The 26,900-nt window shown below is 52.2% G+C and overlaps 4 protein-coding genes across 4 annotated transcripts; 2 read left to right on the top strand and 2 right to left on the bottom strand.

Annotated features, from left to right (window-relative positions):
* Positions 1-814: 814 nt before the first annotated feature.
* Positions 815-13,922, bottom strand: CSUI_008613 (nad(+) nadh kinase domain-containing protein). The gene is made up of 7 exons (XM_068068741.1): positions 11,549-13,922; positions 10,617-10,686; positions 8,941-9,526; positions 7,969-8,189; positions 7,194-7,395; positions 2,329-6,479; positions 815-1,782 (listed from the first exon to the last, which is right to left on the bottom strand). Exons 2-7 carry the CDS (start codon positions 10,680-10,682, stop codon positions 1,492-1,494), a joined length of 5,517 nt encoding a protein of 1,838 aa, XP_067919283.1. The 5' UTR covers positions 10,683-10,686; positions 11,549-13,922; the 3' UTR covers positions 815-1,491.
* Positions 13,923-14,045: 123 nt separating this feature from the next.
* CSUI_008612 (uncharacterized protein) lies at positions 14,046-15,223 on the top strand. Its single transcript, XM_068068740.1, has one exon. The coding sequence runs from the start codon at positions 14,431-14,433 to the stop codon at positions 15,022-15,024; it is 594 nt and encodes a 197-aa protein (XP_067919282.1). The 5' UTR covers positions 14,046-14,430; the 3' UTR covers positions 15,025-15,223.
* Positions 15,224-18,516: 3,293 nt separating this feature from the next.
* CSUI_008611 (uncharacterized protein) lies at positions 18,517-20,047 on the top strand. The gene has a single exon (XM_068068739.1). It carries the CDS (start codon positions 18,962-18,964, stop codon positions 19,601-19,603), a length of 642 nt encoding a protein of 213 aa, XP_067919281.1. The 5' UTR covers positions 18,517-18,961; the 3' UTR covers positions 19,604-20,047.
* Positions 20,048-22,820: 2,773 nt separating this feature from the next.
* On the bottom strand, positions 22,821-26,816 carry CSUI_008610 (uncharacterized protein). The gene is made up of 2 exons (XM_068068738.1): positions 24,170-26,816; positions 22,821-23,665 (listed from the first exon to the last, which is right to left on the bottom strand). The coding sequence occupies exon 1, from the start codon at positions 26,392-26,394 to the stop codon at positions 24,220-24,222; it is 2,175 nt and encodes a 724-aa protein (XP_067919280.1). The 5' UTR covers positions 26,395-26,816; the 3' UTR covers positions 22,821-23,665; positions 24,170-24,219.
* Between the last annotated feature and the right edge of the window lie 84 nt (positions 26,817-26,900).

The raw sequence follows: 26,900 nt of genomic DNA, 5'->3' as shown, positions 1-26,900 counted from the left end.
CTTGGCGCGGCAGGCCCTTGAAGGACTGCCTCGAAGAAAAGAAACACGCCCGTACTGACCCGCCAGCCGGGTTCCAAAGATTCACAATCCTTCATGTAACATCGAGATTCTGGGGCGCCAGGCATCGCGGGGGATCACAGACCCGGTTTGAAGCGGACTCAGGTAGTCGGCGGGCAAGGCACCAAAAAGGAGTCAGCCCCAGACAAAGCAGATTCCTTTTTCTCCGCATTCTGCTTGTCAGACAAACTTGAGGGCTCTAAGTTTTCGGGCTTGTAGATGATTAGTCAGGGCCGCAAAAAGGATCCGTGCCGCTTGCCAGAAGCCATTGCACCGGACTCAGTGAAGGTCGCCCCGTGAGTAGCGATACCGCAGCTCGGGTGGTCTGAATGTGCGCGACCCGCGCTAAAGGTTGTATAGCAGCTTGAAAAAAACGCGTACGTGCTAGGGTTCTCATGAGGCAAGCTGCCACAGCCCCGAGCCTTTCGTGTACGGGATTCTGCCTTGCCGGTGCGTTCGAAGGCACTGTCCGGTCCGGCGAGGCGCATGCTGCGACGGCACCGCACTCGGCTGTTGACAAATGGTGTCATGCGCACTGATGGTACTACTCTGTTGCCGGGCCAGAGGAGACACGAGATCCTAGGTGGATCAGCAATGACTTGAGAACACCAGGTCACCTGCTGTCCCCGCGCCATCGCAACAAAAACAATAAAGCTAATCAGTTTCTGCAGATGGATTCGCGTCAATATCCCCTTTTGTACACGCCCCATGTTTCCTCGAGGATACCCACACACTCAAACGTGTCTCCGCGCAGCAGTTGTCCAGGACTGAATTGATCCATGCAAAAGACTCGCCGACGCCACCTGGAACGAACGGTGCGGCACCGGGGAGGGCGGCTTCTCTCGCCAAACCTCGCGACCAGGGAGGTGCTCATCATGCACTTTCATCATGCCACTGCGAGCCGTCGTAGCAAGTGGCCGGATAACGCCCAAAGCTACACTTGAATTGGGTGCCACGGTTATTATCTACGACGAATCTGCAGTGACATATCCTTGAGAAAATAACATCCTGCCCAGCTGGGTCGTGGTGAGCTCTCGCTGGGCGACCGGAAGAGCAAAAACAAGCGAAGTACCATCTGTCTCGTCAGGGCAGCCTGGTGATTGTGAGCTAAGCGGTCACCACCGGAAATCACCTGTACAGCTGTAACTACTTGCAAGTTACCCTCGACTGTCAGTTAACTGTCAAATTCATCTTACCTTCCCCTTTTATCAGTGCTGCTACTGGTTATCGCAAGATTCACGCGTTCCTCAAGGCTGTGCGCCTCCCCCCGTGGGCTCCCAGCACGGAGAAGCACAAGAAACGCAGCTGTGGAAGAATGTTCTCAAACCGGCGAGAAGGGCCAGGTATATCTGCATTGATCGCTATGTAAGCTCGTGTTGAAAAACAGTTAAACCACTTCGAACCGAACTACAACACTTCCTTTAGACACAGAACCTATTTGCATTCCCCCTTTTCGAGACTTTCCCCCTCAATGGTAACGAGAGAGGGGACCGGAGCAGGCCAAGAGTACGGGGCTTGAAGCGGAGAACTTCTACTCCTTCTTTCTCTTTCCGGAGCTGTACTAACACCCTGCTGCGAAAAAGCCGGCGAAGCAGCAACGCTTCCTTCGACTACATCTCGGGGAGTGACAGAGGGAGGGCTTGGACTCACCCCAGACACCGCCACGTCCTGCACATTTCTGAAGAGATCGGACGAGCTCCGAGACGACCGAGACACAAGACGCACCTGCCGATGACCAGAAAAACACAGTGAAGAAGGAGGTGTTTCGTAGACATCAAGCCTTGCTAGCGGTGGGAACGCACTCCCGCTTCAGAGGAATTACAATGTTAGAAACGTTCCACGCACACAGTACGGTACAGCCGTACAAGTTGGGGCGACACGCCAGCGTACCCGCTCAAGGCAGAGGCCTACGATGCCCCTTATACATCTATACATAAGTACATCGCCTCCTGGACAAACTACCAACAGAAACGACACTATTCCCGCGAGAACGAAAACTGCTTCAGATACAAATCTAGAAAACAAAAGCACACTAGGGGATTACAACAGCCAACCATACCATGTACGAGAAAGGTCAAGGCAAAGAAGAATGACAGAGAAGATGTGCAGTGACGCACAACACTGAAACTGACCCCGATTCCGAAAGGACGGACCGTCCCCACGCCTGAACGTCACACTTTGTAGTCCAGAGAAGACAAACTGTAGAGATCCTCTAATCCAAGGATCTCATGCTAGCTTTCTCGCCTAGCCGCACCCCTATCAATAACTCACCATCGTTTCACATTCATCCGTCGGAAGAATGAAGACTGACTGATTTCCTCCACTTGTCCTTGAACTGCCTCCTCCTCCTGTTCTCTGAATTTCACCCGTGCTGCTACTGGGTCGCATGGACCCAGGACGGCCGGTGTTGCCGCCACTCCCCTCATCGGCACCAACCGCTCCAGCTGAGGGAAGCGATCCCAGCGAACCGTTTAGTACCGACGCTAATGCCCCCGTGCTAAAGGAGCACCTTGGAAGACGCCTCTTGGGTGTCCCTTTTCGACTCGTCCCGCAGTCTCGGTTTTCTCTAGCCGTTTCCACCGGAAACCCATCACTCTCAGTCCGTCTTCTAACACCCCAAGGACTCGGACAAGGCAATCCTGTCGAGGATCCGATGTTGGCCTGCGGGGCGTAAGATACATTGCGATTTCCATCTCCTTCATTCTTCTTTTGAATAGCCTGTGTGTAACGTGTTCTCCCAGAACCCACTGCCCGAGGACATGCCTTCCCAGACCTCGTCCCTTGAGCGCGAGAGACGGCGTTCTGAGGTACACACGCGCTTGATGAACAGAGACAAGGAGAGCGGCGTCCTGATGGACAGGAAAGGCCGGCATACTGCATCCGGTCACACTGCCGTGACGACGAATTCACACTGCCACGCTCTCCAGATGGAGGTCCTGAGAAGCGCCGATGTCTAGACGAAGAAGACTGTCTCAAGAGAGGCGACGTAGATCCTCCCCAAGAGGAGACTGGAGAGATTGTCCCCGTCCCTTCAGCAGCTGCTCGATCACCTCTAAATGGCGACTCGCCCGCTGAAACTTGAACGCGAGGGATATCAGGGCACGAATGAGCAGGATTGATTTCTAGACGGGCTGGAGGAGCGCTGGCAGCACGGCTCGGAAGAACCTCTACCAAAGAACAGTCTCCCTCTGGAGAATGCTGCGCCCGTGGAGGAAAAGGACCAGGGCAGAAACAACTCTTATGAAACTGCTCATCTTCTCCGCGTCCGCCAGACAGAAGGGGTGACTGTGAGACGTCTTCGGAAAGCGTACCTTCGTGTGAACTTTCTGGACTTGATGAAACCCCGGTCTTACAACGTGCTTGAGACAAAATGTTATTGGCTCTTTCAAAGGAAGGACCAGACCGGGTATGGCTCTCAACTGTGTGCGAGTCAGAGTATTGCCATTCAGGGGCTTTCGCACCACGTGTCGGCGTATCGACGGTCCCCTCCGGTGGGGGAGAAGACGAGAGGAGTAGGAAGGAGGCGGGTCCGCTCCCGTGAGACAGATCTAAGGAGGAATCGCGCGTACCCCTCTCCTCAGTCCGCAGTCCCGGAAGTGCCTCTACACCACGCGATGTTAACTCATCTACTTTCTGATGTTCCTCACCCTTTGCTTCCTCTCGATGTGAGGAGCGCTGTACCTGTCGAGCAAGTCCAGACGAAACGGGTGACACTCTTGAGCTTTTACCGTCGTAACTTCTTGGCCTCTCGTTCGACCCGCCCGACCGGTATCCTGTTTGGTCGGCTTGTTCATCGTCTCTGTAATGTTCCACTTGATCACCCCAGTCTCCTTTAGTTTGTGCTACATGTGGTCTTACCTCACCATCTGTTGTCCGGCTGCAATCTTTAAGATCCACTATTCTACTCCCCCGTCTCTGTACCGCCGTGTCTTCGCCTTTTCCTCTTCTTGATGGTGACGGAAAACTTTCAAAAGGCCTCCTCCTACTATCGAATTCCTTACTCTCTGGCTCGCTTCGAGCATCCCCACTCACAGCGGAGAAAAAACTCCGTTCTCCCCTCGTCTGCTGCGAAAGGGAGTCTGCGACTGAGGGAGTTCCAGAAGAAGCTCTCGGTGACCTCGCATCTACAACTCTTCTTAGTTCTCCGCCATCAGATCGGCAGTCTCGTTTGGTTGACTCAACGCCTGCGCATCTCTTCCGCAGAGAAAATACCCCCAAGTCACCTTCGTCGCTCAACCGATACTTGTCTTCTCTCCGCGGGCAAGAACACGGCGGCTGTTCTGCTACTTTTCCTTTTTGACGTCGCGTAACCCCCTCCTTTTCATCTACAGCGCAGGACAGGAAAGTCGGAGGTATACTCACCTCTTCTTGTCGTCTTGACTGAATAGGCTCGGAACCTGAGGTGTGCGACCTTCGGACGAGAGGAAAGGAGCAGTCATTTGCTCCTCTCCAGCCGTCTACCCCTGTTGTCTCTCGCCGCGATCGTTCTCTCCCTCTCAGAGCATCTTGTTTCTCCGATATAGCCTCAGATCCTACATCGGCTTTTCCTTCCTCAGACCTCTGTCCATCTTCACCATAAGACACCACTCGATGAACTCGGTGATGACCTACTTGGTGCTTCCCCCACTCAGCAAGAGACAGACCGTATCTACTCGCCCTCGAGCAACATGGACAGATCGGAGGTCCCTGTCCGAGAGGCCTTTCATCTCTCGTTTCTTGGCTCATGGAAGAGTGTCTCCCTCTCGCAGGAGAAGAAGAAAGAGAGGAGGAGGATAACTCTTTTATTGACCCATTGTCGGTCTCCTCGACACTGATGTAAGATGTTTCTTTGTCTTGGTTGAGAACATGAGAAAGATCTTTTCTAGCATCAGCACTGCGGTCACCATCACCTCGCCCCTCATGACGTCCATGAAAAGAGATGAAGTCACGTCGGGGAGATAGAGGGGCTTCTCTATCAGGTGTAAAGGAGTCCTCTCTTCTCCCTTGTCGTCGTCTTCTTCGTCCTCCCCTATAACCCCCCCCTACTGAAGAGAATCGGACAGGCGGAAAATCGTTACTAGAAGGAAGAGAACTTGTACACGATTGAAGTGAGGAAACCATGAAGACAGGCCCCTTAACAAACTCAGGAGAGAGCTCCTTATGTACACCGGGGAGAGGTTTAGTCATCTCTTGAGAGGAAGAGGACGAAAGGGTAGACAGTGCCATCCCCCTTGAACTAGTAGTACTGCCCTCGGGACGACTGGCTCTACAACCTGGGTGGTGGCCGACGGAAGAAGATGTAGGAAGAACGGAAGAGGTAGTATGGACGCTAGCGGAAGACACAGGATAAGACGTGCGTGCAGGGGGGGGAAACGAGGAAGACGAAGAGCAAGGAGCGGAGCGGGTACATTCCATGTCTTCTTGATGATCCTCACTACGGACAGGATGCCGTTCCTTCTCTCGTCTCTGTCCGTCATGCTCAAGAGAAACCGACAGAGACGAGAACCCTGGGTCCCCTGTTCGCCTTCCGGGGAAACCATGCTTTTCTATGGTACATCTTTTCGTCGATGCTGTTTCTTTATGGTACCTCCCAACAGATTCCGGCGAGGAAAAAGCAGATACGGGAGAAAGAGAAAGACTCGAGCCTTCATCTCGTCGACTCGCCAAAACAGCGGGAGCTGCAAATGAACGCAGACCTTCTTCCTGACGGGAGAAGGGTGAAGACCCACAGGAAACCGGAAAGGAAGAAGACCAATCATCCACAGGGGATTCTCCGGAGATGATGTCATCCCTCGCTTCTAACAGTCGACTTTGTCGTTGGCGTTCAGCAACACAGGGAAGACCAGCACACTCGAAAACAGCAGAATTCTCTTCTCCCTGTCTCTGTTCTACCGGCCCTCCTTCAAAGCTCGCGCCTGCCTCTTTTACGTGTCGCATGCATGGCGGGAAAGACTCCATGGCAGCAGGACGGTATGAAGCCTGAGCGGGTGCACTCTCGGCCATAGCATGACCATCATCCCTCTTGGAAAGTGACACAGATAACGGTGATACATTATGAGTGAAAAGGGAATCGGTACATGTCGATCTCATAGAAGGAACGGCACGAAGATCTGCAACATTTCGAAGTGGATAAGTCGATGATGTGGGACTACTGGAAGGACGTCTATCAGATTCACCCTCATCGTCATCATGATGGCGATGTTGACACTCATCGTCGTCTTCATCTTCAATCTCTTCTTCCTCTTCCTGTTCACTATGGTGATGTACGGTTGTTGCCTCCTGTAGAATCTCTCCCTCCTGCTCCTCGGGTCCTCGTTGTTCGGAGAGAAAGCGATCCTCTCGATCACCTCGACCGCCTTGTCGAACACGGAGATTCCAGTTCAGTCCCTTCTTAAGAGACTCTAGCCATGTGTCTTGACATGAAGAGCTTCGTCGGACCACCACTGAAGCAGCAACAGCAGCAGCACCAACAAACCACCGACCAATGGAGACACCTAGACACATATATGGAACGAACGAGGAGAAATATCTCTTGAAACGAGGTGAAAAGACGATCGAATGAAGAGCATGAAAGAAAAAAAGATACTCTACTCTAAGCACAAGTTTTAGTCCTTTCCTCTCTTTCCTTCAGAAGTAGACTTGAAGATTTTTCACATGCCCTGGAGGGCTTCTCTTCACCCTCTGAGAGACACGACCAACCGGATCGCCAATGAATGATTCCATCTTAAAGTTGGCAACAGTTGACCCGGGGCTGGGCGGGTCTACTCCTTGTCTGTTGAAGAGGGGAGAACGTATTTCTCCCCTTACACGACAAGATGGTTTGAAAGAGCTTACGAACGAAGAATGTACTCCGTCAACATGTGAACGACACACCCTGTGTGTGCCACCAACGAAGAAGCTGAACGACAGTCTTGCACTTGTCTTAGCAAATGATGACAAGCAGCAGCAGCACTTGCTTCTCAGTGACGTAAATCCCTTCAAGAAATCAGAAGAGAAACCAAGAGGAAGTGTCACGGCTTTATCCTCCTTCTCACCATAAGAAACGTTCATATTCCCGAGCAGCGTCCACAGTATTCGTGTAAATGAGAAGAAGAATAATTTGAAAGAAGACGAAAAGAAGAGGTACTAGGTTGATCGCTTGAAAGAAGCAACCTTACTAGGAAAAGGAAAGGCGGAAAGAGAGACAAGGACATACATCCCTCTCTTCACTTGTGTTCGAGATCGACCATCAACGGCAATCCAAACAGAGCCTCTCGAGTCTTCGGGGACGACGATGCGCAGAACTACTGAATCGGGTAAAATGAGAGGACGGAAGGATAGAGAATGAGGACAGATAGGAGTGAAGAGAATACATGGGACCTGAAAAAACAAAACACAAGAGAAACCCCACACGCAGCATCGTCAAAGAGTTTGTCGGAGTGAACATGATGTATGTCTCTCGCGTGATGAGAGGCCGACAAAAAAAGAAGTCCAAGAGGCTAGAGTCTTTCAGAAACGAAGATCAGCTACCTATCGGTCTATCTACTCAGCATTCACGTCCCGCACCACCACATGTTCAGGTGGTTCCCCCTCACACGCCCCACCGATACGTGATAAAAGGGACCTATACAGAAACTGACAAAAGCATAGACAGCATATAGTAGGCACTAATGAGCGACAGGGGCAAGGCGCAAGCATGAAATCAAATAGCTACTTCACATACACATGAGAAAATCCTATAAGATATCCGTATCCATTTCTACAACTAACGAGGACGAAGTCTGTTTGGTCTCAGAGAGTCACGAAGTCCGTCAGTCTCTCGTGGCTTTCAAAAAAGTGCGCCCTTGATCGAGGTCAATTTCATAACTTGTGCAGTTTAGATGTCTACTGTTTTGTATTTCTTTACCACTGTAGCTGACGAGGGATTTCGGAGCAAGGCCATGCTTGTCTTACCTTGGGATGAACCATGGATCCCCCAGCAGACATTGAATAGGCTGTCGAGCCGGTAGGGGTGGCTAGAATTAGGCCATCAGCAGCAACAGTGGTAAAGAAACAATCATTACAGTAGACATCTAAACTGCACAAGTTAGAGGAGTGACCTCGATCGATGACGCACTCATTGAAAGCCACGAGAGTCTGACGAACTTCATGACTCTCTGTGACCAAACAAACTTCTGAAAAAGACAAAGAAAAGGACAAACAGAGGAGAAGAAGAAAACAACACCATTAAGATGACAGATCTATCACAGGAAACACCCGAAGGGCAAACTACTACTGTTACAAACAACAGGTATCAGATGCAGAAGAGCCTCAGCGGGAAGAAAAGACAAGGAAGACAAGCGAGATGCTCTACAGTAGAGACGGGGGTTTCCAACTGATGCCTGAATGTCTAACTATTTGACGGTTGAAGGAGTAAAATACGCAGAATGCCTCGAAATCACAATGATGATAGCTGTACAAGCAGCCTCAGGCGCTACATCCCCTCACGTAACAAGAACCTGCAAGATCTTCTGGGGTGTTCTAGGCAGAGGAGTTGTCAAATAACAGATTCAGAAGTCATCCACTTGGAGAAAACGAGCTCCATGAAAACACCCCTGTATGGACACAACACTTCCCCACAAAGAAAGTCACTCGGGTTTACAGTTAGATAGATGGGACGTGCATGGTGTCAAATGCATGCGCCAATACCTCCATCCGATGAAAGTGTTTCCCTGTGGAGGAAGAACCTGGAGAGTGATCTACCAGGCACAACACATGCTCGTCATAGTCACATGTCGCTCTTCTATCATGGAAATATGACTCCTGTGGATGGCATCGATTTATCTTATCGATCTGTCTACCCTAAGAAAGACCTGTATAAAAAGTACACACACCACCTCCTTTGGGTTGCATTTGAGTGGAGTCTCCCTGTCGCCATAGGCTTACTAAGTCTACATCTTAGGTTGACAGAGAACTTTTTCCTTGCAGCCATTTCCGTCAGTTGTTCTCGAGCTTCATCAATAGGGAAGCGCGTCAGATACCCCAAGCTTCCCATGGAGACACCTAAAACAGGAGGGACGCTTTCCTCAAAGAGTCGTGAGACCCAAAGCATTGTCCCGTCACCACCTAACGCTACAACAACATCAATAGATTCACATAACTGCCCTGGTAGCCTCTGATAGCTACTTCGTTTCGAAGAGGACAACGAACCAATCTTGCACGAAGAAGAAGGCGGTTGCTTCCGATCCCTGCCGCGGGGATCAGCCGTGCTGTCGTGGAGGTGAGAAGACAGTGGCGGTGAACAAAAGGATGCGGATGGAGAGGAAAGAGTAGAAGAAGATGAGGTTGACGAGGACGTTGATGAAGAGGGAGACGACGAAGGAGAGGTACGACGGTAGCGGTGTCCACTAGAGAACTGAGGACTGTGACGGCGGGATTGGGACGTGGAGGTTAAAGACGAGGAAGAAGAAACTCCAGACTCAGGGTTCGAAAGGTGAAAATCCCAGGTCTTCAAAGGCACGCGGTTATTGACCTGAAGAACAACAAGTAGACATAAATCTGTCTTGCACTTAGGGAAAGCTCTTTCGGAGACTGGACTAGCAACACAGGTAGGGTGTCTGCCCGACTTGAGTGGGACAGGGGGAAAGAAGGGGGGGAGAGGCTTCAGCTTTACTATGAGGCACAGGTTAGTCACAAGTATGGGACGTTTTTCCGACGAGTAGCTCTGAGCGGATTTTCTTTCAGAGACGTCCGTCGAGAGGACATTCCCTGTCCATGTCTACCTATATGCAACAGAAGACGCGCGGGTATGAAATGTGAGACTCTCGCTTGCGTGCTTGCTCACTGGTAAAACAACGAAGCCACAATCAAAGCCTCACATTCATTTTTCTGTCCTTCTCCTCCTCCTCCTCTGCTTAGAACAACTGTTGCACATTATCCTATTCTAGTTCAAACAATCAACTTCCTCTAGTCGTCCTTTGCCCCTCTGCTTAGAGACTCCTGCGACAAGGAGGCCTCTTCTGTGACTGAGAAGCGAGACAAATAGCGCGTCAACCAGTCCAGTGAGAGGTCCTGCAATTTGAAACTATTAAACGGCCGAGACAGAACTTGCCGCTCCGAAGTGATGACGCGGCATGGCCCTGAAGGGCAAAGGGCGAGGCGGGGGAATGAGGTGCACCCCCCTCTTCGCCCTCTACCAATTCATAGAAGGTCTCCGCTGCATCTTCAGAAGCAGAGACCTTCTATAAATTCTTACATTTCGAGAAAAGACGCTTAAGTCAACATCGGGAGTGAGTTCGGTTAGCTCGAAACAAAACAACTTTAGAGTCTAATTGATGGGACCGTGACGTGCTGACATCTTTGTCCCCCCCAAGAGCTTCATAAACTGACGAAATCGCTTCTCGTTTCTATTGAACATGCGCAGGAACGGTCTCTTCTCAGCTGTAGAGAGTCATCCTCAGCCTCGCAACGATGCAAGCTTACAAACCGTTTGAACGCTAGAAAACTGAGGAATAACACCTGCATCGAAGGCTCTCATATGTCTGAAATCTTCGGCAGACACTTGTAGATGTCAAACTCAGCTGGCTGAAATGTATGGCGAAGCTTAGACAATGAAGACGTACCGCGACAGCCATTTCTTTCGCAGCAGACGGTTCGACAATCACCGTGAGGCCGAGAACATGGTGCATATAGCTTTACACAAACACAGAGCCCCGCAAAGATAGTCACGTTGTAACAATACATACACGTATGCACGGAAATGCAATGGATACAACACATATAGAGATACAATAGACAGCGTGTTAGCTCACTCTCAAGGGCTAGGTCTAATAGGGTGAACGCTAGCGAATAGAAGCGTGATGACCCAAGACTCGTTGAGCACACTCCATACCAACTTGACATGGAGCACGGCAAGGGGAGATACTCAAGACACAGACCGCATGCATTGCGGGTGGTCCTTCCGAACTCACCACCTACGATGCATGCATCAACAGGTGACGCAAGAAGATCGACGTCTGTCTGCACTTGTCTTTTACAAAAAAATACTGTATTAGCGGCATGCCTGCTCTCCGTACACGTATAGAAGATTCGTGTTGTCAAGTACCTCTTACCGGGCCGCTATGCGTAGACAACAGTGTGCTGTTAGAGTATCACACAAGCTGTGCTTTGACAGACATGCACAGCTTCCACGCTGATAGATTTCACCTGTAAGGACTTCCATTGCTGTATTCCTTTGGTCTACTCTTCTGCTTATCCGCACACGCAGAAGACCATAGAATACTGAACGCGTTCCAACTTGATGGACGACGTAAGAACGAGTGCCTCCTCTCTCACGTACTAAGCAAGATTATGCACTCGTAGAGTTACTGATTTGTCTGAGGCTGGAACACCATGTACACCATATGTGAGCTGCGGCGCTCACTCCGTAGCTACTTTACGATATGTCGAGAAACTCAACCACTCCTCTCCCCCCGGGAACTCGGGTTATGTATGAGGACTGTAGCTCAATACGCCGCAGCGGTCTGTTCTCCTGAATGCACTGTTTTTGACGTACTAGGCAAGTCCCGCAGCTTCCCTTGTAACCGCCCGAGAATTGATCCGCTTGATAAGGAGAACGAAGTTGGGTTTGTTCGTGAAATAGCATACGACATCCGTTGTCCAGAAGCGCGGAATGTAATCCACTCTGCAATGCCACAATGAAATAGCATTACCCGAGGGTGCACGCTCTCAGTTCAATGATGTGTGCCATACGGATCCAAACCTATCCCAAGAAGATGACATACTATTATTGGACCAGAGAACTGAGCTAGCTGACACTCTGTAACTACACACCCTATAAAGAGGCAGGATGAACACCAATATACAATGATGAGACTTAAACACTTAGCAGAGATGAATCGACGTACTTCAACAAGAAAAAAGCACGTAAGATCGGGGGCATCACAGCCAAGAAAACGCCATCCTAAAACCTGCATGTGGATGAAGCCGGAAGGAGAGCTGACGGGCGGGGGCTGTCGAAGACGAGAATGAAGCTCATAGGCAGCAAGGCCGATACCTTTCTTTATCTACACCGTGAACTCCACTTTGGGCGCACCGGCCTTGTGATGTGTGCGCGAGTTCAGAACGTGTGGGAGGTGTGATTGGGTATATACACACACACGACAGGTACAGTGTGCATACGAAGGAGGAGTCATCCTGCCGCCCGTGACGTGTCTTACTCGGTAACGCAGTAGCATTCCTCTTTCTTTCTTTGAACAATACGGACAGTTGACTTCCACGTATCGCTTCTTTCTTCATGAGCATCTTCATCCGACACTTCGCTGACGACTGTCCCCTCTGGCTTAGCAACGGTATCACCATCACCCACGCTCCACGACGATGCTTCCTTACTCCCATCCCTTTCTGGATCTAGAGTTCTATCGGGAGTCGAGTTAGCTCGACACCTGCCCTGACAGGACCCTGTTTGAGGGGGACTTTCCTCGTGGTCACTTTTCTTCTCTCCTGTCTCGTGTTCTCTCTTATTTTCCCCTACTTCTCTCACGGACGAAGGTTCCACGCTAAGGTCGCAAACGCTACGCAGACATGGGGGAGTGGAGTTTGAACCTGATCTTGAAACGAGAGGGCGCACGTCCGCACCATGATGACGTGCACGGACCGAGAAATCGCCAAGAGGGGCAGCAGCTCCTCCATCGCCCTCCACGTAACCCGGGGTTGGAATGAGCGATGGTGCGGACGCGAGAGATACGTTCGAAGTGGAGGATGGAGATGATGAGGAGCATGTCTTCGTAGCTCCCTCCGAAGACTGCCGTAAAGTGTCTCTCTCTTCACCAGTCTGTACATGGGTCAGCTCGGGGCTTTTCTTGCTGGCTGCATCTGGGTGATCACAACCCCAGCGCCTTATCTCACCATTCTCGGTTTCAATCTCTACTTCCTCTCCCTGACTTGTTTGTCCCCGCTTCCCTTCTCCTCTGGCCATCAATACTACGTGGGGTCCTCCTCCTTCCTCCTGAAACTCCATCGCTCTCGTGTCTTCCTCTTCTTCGTGAAGTTCCATAGCTGTGACCTTTCCGTCTCCGTGTCCTACCTGAGTTTTGCCACTTTGTTCAGCCATAACGTTGTCCAGACGCTGCTGCTCTTTTTGCGGTTCACTCTAGTTTTACCTTTCATTCTGCGACCCTCGTTTTCTATACACCCGCACACACTGGACGCACTACGGCGAAAGAGCCATTCTGACGTTAGGCTGGAGGTCAGCGTCAGAGCCTCATACAGTGACGGCACTATCTGAACAAACGATGTCCTGCGCAAGGATGTGACCTCAGTGGGAGACGCCCAACTGTCAATCAGGACACCACTCAAAATGGTGTACAGTTACATCCTCAACATCAACCACGGCTGCGATAACTCGATCCACGCGTGCTGCATGAAGCCCCTTTACACTGTGCGACGCAGTATCTACACATCAATGAGCACCAGCTGTTCAGCTGGTAGACCTCGATTTCTGTCTCGAGCTGTCACAGGAGGCTCGAAGGGAAAAAGACAACAGATAGTAATAGCAAGGCGCGCTCGCAAGCAGTCGTCTACAGAAAGGGTGCTGGTACTCAAAACCTTCCCTCTTTGATAAGCTACATTTTGACTAACAGTGAAGGAAAAGATCGTCTACAATCTTGGCCGCTTCGGTACAAAAGTAAGAAGAGCAACGCATCTCTCGAAGAGACCAGCCAACATTACTGAATGCTACCGCCAAAAAAAAAGAAACGAAATAGGACGAGGGAACGCCACGAGAGACGGCTACGGGCGCACCGCGAAAAAAACTAGGAAAAGTGGAAGAAAAGTTCGATCATGGAAGGCATCTTTCTACGTTCCCAATCTGGAATTCTTGGGTACAGACAGTGTCTCCATGTCGGGACGCTGCGTTGTTACGCCTTGAGAGCAGAGCAAGCATGCGACGCTGCGACAATACATGGAGTAGGAGGGTTTCGACACATAGGGCGAAGCTCGTACGACGCCTGACCCACAGCCGTTTAGAGCTTAACCTACTCACCACCTTATCTTCAGCGTCGAGCGGCCTTCCTCTCCTGCCAGGGAACAAGCCTTCGGCGGAGGTATCGCAGCAGTTACCTACCGGAGTAGCCACTCTGATGGCAGCTAGTTCGTGTCGTCACTGGAAGGCAGTCTCCGGCTGGGCAAGCCCGGAAGTCCCCGCAGTGGCTGTCTGTCCTACTCCCCAGTTGACCGCACCGTTCACGCTCGTAGGCAGCTCGCTGGCAGCTTGAGGCCTGGACTTCCAATGTGCCTGGTAATTGTCATCAGAATCACTTTTCTTCGGCTCCGAGTAACCGGCGAAGTAGGCGATCTGATTTTTTATCAGCGGTCTGCACGCTGCGCAAGTACGTTAATTTGACGGCTTGTTTCCGTTATCAGGTAGCCTTGTACACGATGATGCTTCTTCCTCTGGCTTCCGCGGCTGGAGCTTTCCTCTTGTGGCCGGTTGCCACAAACGGTGTCTTCCAGAATGGTGAACTTGCCACTGCCGACTCCGAGTCGTTTCAAAAGCTTCGCGCTGGTCCCTCCATGAGAAGCATCTCCAGCGCGGCAAGCCTCGTTCCAGACTCCGAGTTCGCCGAGTTCGCGGAGGACCCCGATGAAATGGAGTACGAGGAGGAAGATTTCGACAACGCAGATGAGCAATCTTTCGTCGAGGCCGCCCCAGATACCGCTTCGATGAACGACCTGAGACATAAGGTAACGGCGCTGGCGAGCATTAAGACGAAAGTCCAGAGTATGCGGAGAACCTACAGGTCATCTCGCTTGGGCTCGCCGAACAGGGCGAAAGTACGGGCGGAACTCGAAAAAATCAAGGGGAGATTGCCGGACGAGAAAACTGAGACTGAAGGGGTTATTCATGCGATGCAGCAGGTTCTCTCAGGACGACCAGGACATCCTGAAACTGCAGCAGCTGAACGGTTGATGGCCGATGCAAGAAAAATTCTGAAAGAGATCGAGGGTCTCCTGGCTACTCCCTTGGCGTAACTTGTGGTTCCCTGATTGCCCACTCGTCGAATCCTCGCAACAGCCTGCTTATGCTACTCGCGATTTGAATTGTGTTTTTACTATTCCACAGGAAGTGCTGTGTCGAATTGCTTTTCACGTTTCGTCCAATTCTTGGGACTGATTTTACGGTGTCTTGAACCGGACTACGATATGGTAATAGTTCCGGGGAAACGTATACACTGGCATCCACACCGGTGGGCCGGTTTGGCTTTTTTTCCTCTGAAGCGTGGCTTCAGGTAGATACCGAATGATACCGGGTAAATTCACCATTCCGGTGTGTTCGGAGCACTAAAGTCAGGACGGCGACAGGTCGCCAGCGGAGTACGTTGCCTACTCCCTGGACGCCGCACCGGACATGGATGGTCAATATCTACTGCGACAGCTTACGGGCATCGTCGCCTCCAGTACAAGCGAAGAAGTCCTGAGGTTGGGCCGGCGGCTGTTCATTCACTGTAGCTTCGTCTTCGTCACTATTCGGGGTGGGCGTGGTGCAGGCTGGAGCGAAGCGCACACTGTGATCCGAGCATACTATGATGCATCCGCTTCCATGAAGGGAGCTTCCACGTTGGCTGGAAGTGGAACGCTCGGTTGTACAGTCTTCTTCGCTTTTCCCGTGACGCCCGTTCCGATAAAGCGGCGCACTTCTCTCTGGCGAGCCGCTCATGGAGGGGAACAGCCTTGCTAATTCCTCTACAGCGGCCCCTCACTAGTGAACTTGACCCGTACTGAAAGCATGTCAAAAAGGATGAAACTGAAAATCCGTCAAAAACGAGATGGGTCACCGAACATTTCCAATAGGGTTACGCACAGACCCAGTACAGATTCCTTCAATCGTTCTCGCGCATGTATCACAGCTGTATTTAAAAACTTTCGATCCTCTGGTTGTGATGTGCGGACGACCAAACAGGAAAAACGTGACAGGGCCAGTAGACGGCGTGTGAAGAGGTCGCACACGTCTTCGGCCATCGTCATCAGATGGTATCTTCTGAGGCCAACAAAGCAAATACTTCCTTGTCAGTCTTCCTTCTCCTCTATAGTAGGGCATATTTCACCGGGGCGAGGACTATCTCACAAATGGCTTTTTTTGCTGTGTTGTTCCCCTTCGTATAGACACCTGATATGCTTCACTTTCTTCTAGAAAGATCAAGTGTTGTTTGTTTTTGTTCTACTACTAGACTGCGTTGCCGCCCCCACATAATGAACTCTCTGAGTACCCGTCAGCACGCATGGGAATATTTATCCGTAAGTAGGAATACACGTATACATGGATGTGTACGAATATACATCTGCGGACAGGTACGTATGGATGTGAGTGTGTCATCCTCTATTTTGGCGTCTGGTATGCCGAACTGGGAAAGCGCATGCAGTCTGGTGGCTTGTGTATGTACATATATGTATATATATATTTGCCCAGATTTGATGGTGACACGGTCTTTTGTAAGGGGTCTCGGGTTTAGTCAGAACTCCACGCAAGATTGATGAAGAGGTGAAGTTGATGCTCTCTGGAGGTGCAGTCTGCATGCGTGTCGCTCATGAGGTTGTAAACGGGCCGATTCTTCTCGTTCTCAATCTTATTCCCGGTCTGCGTTCGTAGAAAGACCTGTGCTTTCTCTCTTTTCGGTTACCCCATACTTCCCTGTCTCGCATTCTCCTCTCGGAGAAAGAGAGAGGGAGGCTCTCTGGTCACGACAGCCTCAAAAATACACACACAGCATGTATCTGGCTGCAGAGGTGTTTTCTTTTTTCTGGTCCGTCTAGTCTCGTTTTCTTCTTTGGAGGCGGTACCATTCGCCCGAAAACTGCCTAGCTGGGATGTTATGCATCTAATCTCGAGCCCTAGTAGATGCAGGAAACTTGACTGACTGTCATCCAGGGTCGTAGCCTATGATCTATCAGTCTTCTCCTTCCTGTTGTTGCATTTTTAGTAGGCACATGTATGTTGTGTAACGAATCTGCTTCATGCTTCATGCCGACTACCACTTAGACTGGACGTTTCCGTGTGGGTAACCAGTCTGAGGCGAGAAAGGCGAAACAGAAGAAAGTGCCACTCCAAAAAAAATGTGTTTGTACCTGTATGTGTATGTTCTGTGCAGGCAGTACAAATGGTGTCTCCCCCTACTGAGTGCTTTTCGTCAATACCCGTTGCCAGCGGAATCGAGAAACTATATCTCCTCTTCGTTGGTGAATTTTTACGAGGAAGACCGGGATGTCAGAGCGCACGACGGTGGCGATGATTGTCGTAGCTTGAGGAGGACACGTTAGAATAGGCGTCACTGTCTATGCAGCATCCGCTGCTGCCATTTGTACCAGTGTCGTCGGCAGTACAGTAGAATTCACCACCCGTGCCCCGAAGACAACGGCAGCACTCGTTCCAGCAGCCGCCCAGTGCACAGCCTCTTCGAGCATACCAGCACACACCCACGCACAGCGAGAGAAACTTACTGTTTCTAGACGTGGGGGGCCTGCGGCACGCTCCGAGGTATCGCTGGCTCTTAGTAGAGTGCACTATCAGACTCTGGAGTGTCGCGCTTGTGCGAACGGTTTTATTGCTTTCAGGAAAAACGAGATCTCTCGATCAAGGAAATGCTAGTTTTCTTCTGTCTCTTGCCTTCGAATGGCTCGTTTCCTCGGACAGAGGTCCCTTTCCCCGCGTGTCATTCGCTATATGAAGACTTTTTCACTAGGCTGCCGAGATCTCCTCGCCCCCGGCACTGCGTCCTGCGGCACACTATGGCAACTGCTATAATCTCCACGGTGATGTCGGGCGGGCACCACCCCGAATGTAGTCACGAGCAAGCGAAGCGCATTGAAATCCTCTCTTTGTTTTTTCCTCTGTCTCTTTTCAGCGGGCTTCACTATTGTTGCGGCTCTTTGTCATTACTGCCTCACACATGAGACGCGTGGTGCGCTTCAACAGCATTTCAAGCAAGGCTCGGCCCCGCGGCACTACAGAGCAGACGAAAAAAGGTTTCCCTAAATCCCGCTGCCCTCAGAAACCTCGACTGTTCTTCGTCAGAGGACTTGAGCGTCCTCCCGCATAGTAGTGGCGACGCCACACTTCTCGGAAGGGCAAAACTCCAGTCAGGCGACAATCTGATCGATGCAGTATTGTTGTGTAGAGGCTGATTGCCCTACCAGCGTGGATCATTACACCAAAGCATCATTGTTGACAATTTCGGCGAGCACACTGAGATGGGGTATGGTTCCCGCTACCGCGGCCTTCGAGCGAATGCTACGTCCGCCTGAAGTCGCTGAACTTGCGGGAGATTCATGTTCTGCCGCATGACGGCTGCCAGCACAGACTTGCCCCCAGATGATCGCGACGACGCTCCCTCAGGCCGCGATAGACGGTGGCTAAGTGGCGCTAGTCTGGTATTGAGAAATGCGCTGCGGTCGGAAAGTAGGGACTTGCCACGTCGCGCTGAAGAGCGAAGCGCAATCCGCTGTGACGGCTCTTGTCGAGAAGGGAATCGGACCGACGCGAGTTGTCTTCTTTGCAGTTGATAATTTTGCGTATATCAGAAAATATCGCTTGCAGTTACTTTGCCGATTCGAACCCCGCTGTACGGCTTCGTAGAGCTGATAAATTGATATTCAGCGCCGCCGAGTCCGTTATACGACGGGACAGCAAGGCGCGCTAGATTGTTCGTGTCTTAGCTAGCTAGCGAGCTCCACGACACCCTGAGCAAGCTAACGTCGTGTCTTGACTGGGAAAGGCGCACAGCTTCGACGGACACTCGCGCAGCTACCCTGCCGAAGTGCAAGAACAAACTATAGTACCCTGTCGCCCACCCTCCAGTATATACTTATGTTATTGTAAGTGAGCGGTACTCTGGCCGGAATTGCCCTTCAATAATCCGGAAGAAAGTAGGATTCTGGCTGCAGTTCGTCTTTCGACCATGAAGAGGAAGCAGAAATGGTGCTTCACCTGTCGTGCTTGGTAGGAGCTATCCTGTTGTGGCCAGTCGCCACTACCGGACTCCTGCGCGGTGACTCGGATTCTGTTTCAGATGTGTCGTCATTTCGAACCCGCTCAGGTGCTCATTACTTCAGACCCTCTGTGTCGTCCGGGGCGCTTGTTCCCGGGGACGAACTTGAAGGCGATGACCGGTTGCCTGGGAACGCCTTCGCCGAGGAAGATTTTCAGAAACCTACCCTATCGTTGCTGGAGTCGACCGCTGCAAGACCTCGTTCAGCATCCGATTCTGCAGCTACCGGTTCTACACAAGATCCTGCACCAGTTAGGGCATTAAGACAGGAACTCAGCGCGCTCCTCCTCATGGATTTCTCACTCTCGAATGCCTTCAAGCGTTTTGGAGAGGACCTTAAGGATCCGACTAACCCAGACAGGCGCAGACTGCTTGCGAAATATCGCGCCCGGCTGAACACGAGGGCACCGAGCCGCGAGAATCTCAGGAAGCTTATTGACAACGCGAAGAAGAGTGTCAAATCTCTAGGACCGGGAATGAAAGCTGAAGTTGACGCTTTGGCCGCCCGGGCGCAAGAGCTTCAGGACACCTATTATGACGCTATCTTTTACCACTTGCCGAAGGAGTAGGTACACATGGTATCAAGGCAGGAAGCATTGTTGTTGCGGTGCAGGCGATTTGTACACGATTGAAGCCGGAGAGCCATCCCGGTTTCTGTGCTGCAGTCGAAGTAGTCGACACTACTGGCGGAATAAGAAGCAGCGCCGGCCTCACCGATTGCACTTGCTCGTTCCGTGCGCGATAACGTCGCAGCCATGACAGGCATAAAGTGTAATCGTGTGAATCGTGTGTATGTCCTCCTCGACATCGCCTGTCGGTAGAGCGCTCGAATTTATTTTTGCCGTGGAAACTTCAAATCTACGTTTTTGTTCTTTTCCTCAGCTGTCTACAGGATTGCTGTGATGTGGCGTCATTGCGCCAACTGATCGTCAGTATTTTACATTCACGCTACGTAAGACTCTGTGGCAGAGCTGCTGGAGACCATAGTGAATAGAGATTGCTCAGCCGCGGGATACGTTCGATCAGTTCGTCTCTATAACGTGACTCGAAGTTAAGACAGCGCCCCATTACGATGCGCGTTGAACTCAGGCTCTCCCGGTTATCCATTGTGAAAATGCGGATGTGTCCCGGAAAACACAGTTCAGACCGGCGAATCACTACAGACAGAGGGAGGAAAGGGCGACGGTGAAAGTACACACATTACCCGGTCTGTCGAGTAGCAACCGGGCATCGACACGTTTCGACGTCCACTGTAGTCTACAGGCACAAGGCATATGTTCTGGGAGGACAAATGCTCCTGGTTCGCTTACATCTCGGCACGTCTGGTGGTTGGGGGCGAGATGTTACCAGTTTGTCAAGACCGCAGCAGGCGTCTGGCTGCTAGTTCTCAGTCACGGTGTTAGAGTGAGCTTTCTTGTTTCGCGCGCTCCCGTCGCTTTTCGTGAGCGTATGCAACAAACGTGCAACGAGGCCTATAGGACAGTACGATAATGTGCTCCGTAAACAACGCATTTCTGCCTCGGCACTTCGCCCCTCAACGGTTGCATGGGCCCCTGCTTGCTATCTCGAAGTGCAACGTCGTAGCTGTCGGCGACCATTTTACGCAGATTTAGAATTGGGCTACCATCTTCGTGTGTAACGCTGTTTCAGTATTCCTGACCGCAAGCCGAAATAAGATGCGCAATTCACGCTGCAGTTCCGACCTGGCCCTCGGAAGTGACCCAGGGTCCTGGACGCTCGGTCGCTGGTGCCTGCCCTGCATTGGCTTGTATTAGGGAGTGTGCGCGGAAGAGAACGACGGGACCTTTGCCTCTCCTTGCTGCAACGACCGCGGAGTCCCGGCCGCAAGCACTTATGCAGTTTAGCGTTCTGAGGCACTTTAGAATGCCTCTGCAGTCCAGTAACAACCATGCTCGGGACCACCTCGCTCTTTTATCTCCGTTCGTCTGTAGGCGGGGCGTCTTCCCTACGTGATTGAGGATACAGCGGGCTCTCTCGCGCTCCCAGCTCTCGCTGTCGGGTGTGCAGCGCGATGCACTTGCCAAGGGACACTACGCTAAGGCGCGTCCGCTTGACTCGTAACCGTTTCTGACGAGTGGCAGGAGGGCACTTCTGAACCAAAGGGCCAGCTATCCTAGGTGATCGGAGTTACCCTTCTTGTGTTCCTGTCCACACACTAACTGGGGCTAACCTTGTATTTTGACAAGCGGAACCACCACGCGCGTGTTGCTAGACTCCTGTGGTACCTTGTTCTACAGCCCCCTATAAATATCCGAATGTCTGTAACTGTACTTGCGCGAATACGGGCAACGCAGCGCGGGGGTGCTCAGTCTTTGGCTGAGCTACACAAGAGAGCAGGCCATTGACGTACGTCGCCACCGTGCTCCGGCAGGCAAGACGGAGCGTGCTCGAAACCCGATCTACTCTTCCGACTCTGCACGGTCCTCTTCGGCTTCCGCCGTGCATAAAGCTCGGCAACGTGCTGTCAGAGCAGCTGAAGAGCATAGTTGCTGGAAGGCACCTTCCAGTTTATACTAATGTCATTTTAAGTGTGTGGCATTCCGGCTGCAGTCGGCCTAGGTGTTCATCAGTTCAGACCTCCCATATCTTCCCGAGTGCTTATTTCTGAGCAAGTACTTCCAGGAGATGGCCTTTTTTATAGGAGCGACTTTGCGGAGGAGGATTTCCGGAGACCTTCCCTATCGCTGCTCGAGTCGTCCGCTGCAAGACCGCGTTCAGCACCCAATTCAGCAGCTACTGGCTCCGAAGTTCCTAAAGCAGTTAGGGCACTGAGACAAGAAGTCAACACCCTCCTCCTCTTCGATTACTCACTCTCGGGTGCCTTCAAGCGGTTTAAAGGCGACCTTGCGGATCCGTCTAACCCAGACAGGCGCAGATTGCTTGCAAAATATCGCGGCCGGCTGAACACGAGGGCACAGAACCGCGAGGATCTCAGGAAGCTTATTGACAGCGCGAAGAAGAGTGTCAAATCTCTAGGACCGGGAATGAAAGCTGAAGTTGACGCTTTGGCCGCCCGGGCGCAAGAGCTTCAGGACAACTATTATAACGCTATCTTTTACCACTTGCCGAAGGAGTAGGTACACATGGTATCAAGGCAGGAAGCATTGTTGTTGCGGTGCAGGTGATTCGTACGCGATAGAAGCCGGAGGGCCGTCCCGGTTTCTGTGCTGCAGTCGAAGTTGTCGACACTACTGGCGGAATAAGAAGCAGCACCGGCCCTCACCGATTGCATCTTCTCGTTCCGTGCGCGATAACGTCACAGCCGTTACACGCATAAAGTGTAATCGTGTGTATGTCCTCCTCGACATCGCCTGTCGGTAGAGCGCTCGAATTTACTTCTGCAGTGGAAACACGTAACCTTCGTTTTTGTTCTTTTCCTCAGCTGTCTACAGGATTGCTGTGATGTGGCGTCATTGCACCAACTGACCGTCAGTATTTACATTCACGCTGGGTTAAACTCTGGCAGAGCTGTTGGAGACCATAGTGAATAGAGATTGCTCAGCCGCGGGACACGTCCGGTCAGTTCGTCTGACGTCACTATCCGTCCATGGAAATGCGGATGAGCTCCCGGAAACAGAGTTCAGCCCGGCTTACTGCAGTCAGAAGGAAGGGGCGACGGTGAAACTATACACATTACCTGCTGAGTAACATCGGGGCATCAAAGTAACGCTACGTTTCGACGTTCACTGTAGTCTACAGGCACCGGGGTGACTGTGTTGTTATATTCCCGGCTTTGCCATTACGACTGCGAAAGACAATTGAAGGTGATTCCAGAACAGGACGAACGACGACAAGCGGTCGGGATGCTGATATCGATGTTAAGTCGATGGAGTGCACAACCACTGTGGCTACACCGGTTGCACAGCCTAGACGACTGTTCCACACTTCTCCGGGGCACGCTCACCGGCTGTGGGTGCTACATACTCAAACCGGAAGCATTCCGCAGCACAAGCCGTCCTATATTCCATCGGCGAAAGCCGCACCAACGCCACTGGAGCCTTCACCCAGCTCTTCTGTAGCTCCCTCTACAAAAGCCGGAGGCCACACCTACGGAGCCTCCGGCAGAGGAAGAAAAAAGCGACCTTGTACGCACAAATTCAAACTGATCCCCGCTGGGCGTACGACAAATAAACTAACGGATGCGAAAACAAACGTGTATCGGGGACATCACGAGCCACGTTTGTCTTCGCATCCGTTGAAGCTACAGAATCTACGCCCGACGAACCTAGGGGAAGACAGCACTCTAACGGGTGATCGCGCCACAGCAGCGAAGGCTGCAACACTAAAAGGCTTCCAATGAACTGTGCTCCAACAGCTGATCAACGGAGCCCGTAGGCCGAGGGGTCAACTGGAGCAACTTTACCCTCCTGCGGGCCGTGGTGGAGATAGGAACGCCGAAGGAGAGATAGCCGCTTTCTGTCCCCTCCACACATTTGGATGCACACATTCATAATGGGAAATCGCTCTCTGCCGCCCCCCAATTGGGGTTCGCCGGGCCAGTCGCGACAGTACGACTCACTACCGTCGTGTGGTGTCGGTTACCACTTCCGTCAGTAAGTCGTTGGATGATCTGTTTGCCGCGCAGCGGAATTCTGACCTGTCGCGCCCTTCTGCGATGAAGCGCACATGCCCGCAACAACGCCTCCGAACCATCCTGTGTGGACAATGAGTGCCTACTCTCCAAAACAAGCAGCGCCCCGGATGCGCTCGAACTCCTTTTTTTAACGTCGTAAACGCGCTTCCTATACGACCGCTACGTGCAGCGCTGACGAGTACTTGATCCCCCGGCACTTCGCTCGCTCGAAGCCATGCTACGGCCTCTCGCGCTCGTCACACGGCTGTGCCGCGAATCTGAAACCAGCAACTGTAACTCGTAAGCGGTGCCGGTTTTTTCATGTGCGCTTACATAGTAACGTTACGCTTACGGCCACAATCTATATCTGCCCCTCGAAAGGCGATATAACTCACGTGAGTTTCCCGTACGTCATCTGCTGGCAAAGGTGCGGAGCAGTTGCGAACACCCGGGCAGGGCGGCCTGAATGTTCCGATCTGTTTCACCGGTTTGGGTAAACGCCGAGTATCATTTCAGCAAACGGAGACGATGGGTTTCCTACCTTGTGAAGGATGGGTTGCGGCCTCGAAATACTTGATGGACAAGGACCATCTACAAGACGACTCTCCCTCCCGCGTCCACCGGAAAGTTCTCGACACACAACTCACTCCCACAGTTGAAGCAGCGTTCTGAGACGCTGCAGCATACCTCCCCGACGCCACTCGCAGCATGTGTAAGCTTGCCAGCGGTTTCTCCCCTTTCCTCCATACTTTTTCCCTGTGCAGCGTCTCTACTCTTCCCAACCGCCTCAGACTTCCGAGTACGGAGAAAACGTAAGCGCGCGTCCTCTTCCTTCCCACTGCTTGCCGGCTGACAGGCTATTTCTGCGATGTAATGCCTACGCAATGGGGGCGCCCACTCGGGGGGAATTTGAAGCCAGTGACCGTGTACTGGGCACTCCTGCGCTGAGCACAGGCAGACGCGACTCAAATACTCTACCGGATCCTTGGCTTCCTCACTGTCTGGACATCCATTAGGCTGAACCTTACCTCCCAGCAAAGTGTCTTCCTCGGAAAATTGTTGCTGATCTCTTTCATCCTCACTACGGATCACACTTCCTGGTGAATGTTTGTAAACCTCTTGAGAGGTTTTGTTGGAGTGCGCATCGTGCAGCCTGTTGCCTTTTCCTGGCGACTGGTCACCGCTCCTGCGCCCTGGCACACTACTTCGCCCCCGGTCCTGGAAGGAATGAAGCGCAGAGGCGGCATGGATGATCAAGCGTGCGTTGAGAATCTCTAGCACACGGGCAGCCGGAGTGTCGTCGCATGTGACCGTGGACCACCGCCCGAAAGTACAGAAGTGAGCTGTTTCGCCGTTGCGTGACGAGCCCAGAAAAACGCAGGTGCAGCCCTTCGCGCGGACACATGACTGCTTATTTCTTCTGTTAGTATCTGTGGCCTCCAATTCTCGCCTAGACGGATCGCAAGGCCCCACGTCGGTTGCCTGCCCTTCCCGAGCAGCGGGACTCTGTCCCATCTTCTGCAGCTGGGCGTCGTCCCCGAAGAAGTCCCTGGTGATATGTATGTGTAGAAGATTATCTATGCACACCCTCCGGTTAATGCCGCGCTCTTCGAGGATAGCTCCGAACGGTTTAGTTGCCCTGAGAACATCATCGCGCACTGATTCTGGCAAAGCCGCAAGCTGAACCAGTAGTAGTCCGTAAGAGAATGCGGGGCCCCACGGTTGGACTAAGCCTATAGGAATGTCTGCTGAAACCGGCGAGAAATAGGCAGTGCCGCTGCTTGGTGAGAGTGTATCCCCACCCGCGACAGCATCAGCACTGTCGCGAGCGCGCCAGCTGACTGTCCTGGCACTCGTACACCTGTTTCCGAAAGAAAGAGCTAGCCCGGAAGAGGCAGGTGTATTCAACGTGATATGTCTCAAATAGAGCCCTGTTATGGAAGACCCAGTGTCCCGACTCAAAAAAGGAAGCCCATTTCCGCTGCTGCCTTTTGCAGTCGGGACTCCCTCGCTCGTATGGCCACGCGCCCCTGCTCGCGCTTTCTCCCAAGGGAGTGTCTCTGCTGTCCCGTGCTCCGGCCGATCAGGGCTGCGCTTGGTTTTTTCTTCCGTGCTTCCTTTCTTCTCTGCGTTCCCGCGTACGTGTTTCTCGCCCACACCAATGAGTTCGCTGGCCCCTAGAGCTTGGTGAGGTGTATGCACTACCGCTAGTGGTCTGAGCAACAAATCTGAACCACACAGTCGTTTCCCCACAAGTGTCAGGTTGCAGCTATACCTGAGTGGCAAGCGGAACACGGGAGGCAAAACTTCGTGTGTCCCTCCTTCCCCGACTGACACCTCGCAATCAGGAGGACAAGACGGCGCAGAATATACACTGCGCTCTGAAGCGACACGTTTATTCTTGGCATCGCGACGCCCGTCTATGACCCAGAACGACGCCGTTCTGAACTGCTGTTCAAGGCGTGGGAGTACGCATGCTTTTATACCGTCCCTTTGACGTTCCGTCTCCGGCGTGTGTCCTCGCCGTTCAACTTCCGTCTCATCGTCTCCTCTGCCTTCCGAATTCAGAGTCCCGTAATTCCTTTCAGGAAAGTAGCCAGACTGACCAGATGAATGCCGCGCATCTCCCCACCACGCGGAGAAAAGCGGCAGCTTGAACGGCTCTGCTTGTGAACGGCGAAAAGCATCAAAGGATGACAACGAAGGTACCGATGAATCGCTTGACGGAAAGCCAGGCAGCGCTGTATCCACTCTGCGTAACTCCATGTCCCCGAGGTCTTGTCTACGGCTGGCTCAACAAAACACGAAGCGCCATGCGACTGGTAGAGCAAAGACTGGACAAGCCGAACTGCACAGCACAAATGCCGTAGCCTCTGGCTGGAACACTAGAGACCACTATGAAACCATCAGCACGAAGGAGCGCGGTAGGGGATGCACACCCGCTAGTTACCCGGGAACCATAGCGCGGTAGTCGAGCAGGGAGTTGCTGCGTCGCAACTTAATTCCCTAGGAAAGTAGCTGTCCTGCCCATGACTAGTTCCTGTCATAATGACTGCAGGGGTCCTCCACACACGAAGAGCAAAAGAAAGAATCAGCTGTAATTTGAATGATGCCATCAAGACTGGAGTCCGGTCCTAAGCCGAGGCGGGTCTATCCGAAAAAGACATCCGCTTTCGTCTCAGTTTCGTTGCTGAAGGCAAAGCAGCCCGCGTGTGCGCTTCGAGCGCCGCCGGAGTAGCTGTGGCGGGCGTGTTCCCGCCCTCCCTTCAGCC

This window comes from Cystoisospora suis (genome assembly GCF_002600585.1).
Source record: "Cystoisospora suis strain Wien I chromosome Unknown contig_4884, whole genome shotgun sequence".
Taxonomy (NCBI): Eukaryota; Apicomplexa; class Conoidasida; order Eucoccidiorida; family Sarcocystidae; genus Cystoisospora; species Cystoisospora suis.
Note: the sequence above shows the minus strand (reverse complement) of the source record. Positions and strands in the feature narration are given on the sequence as shown.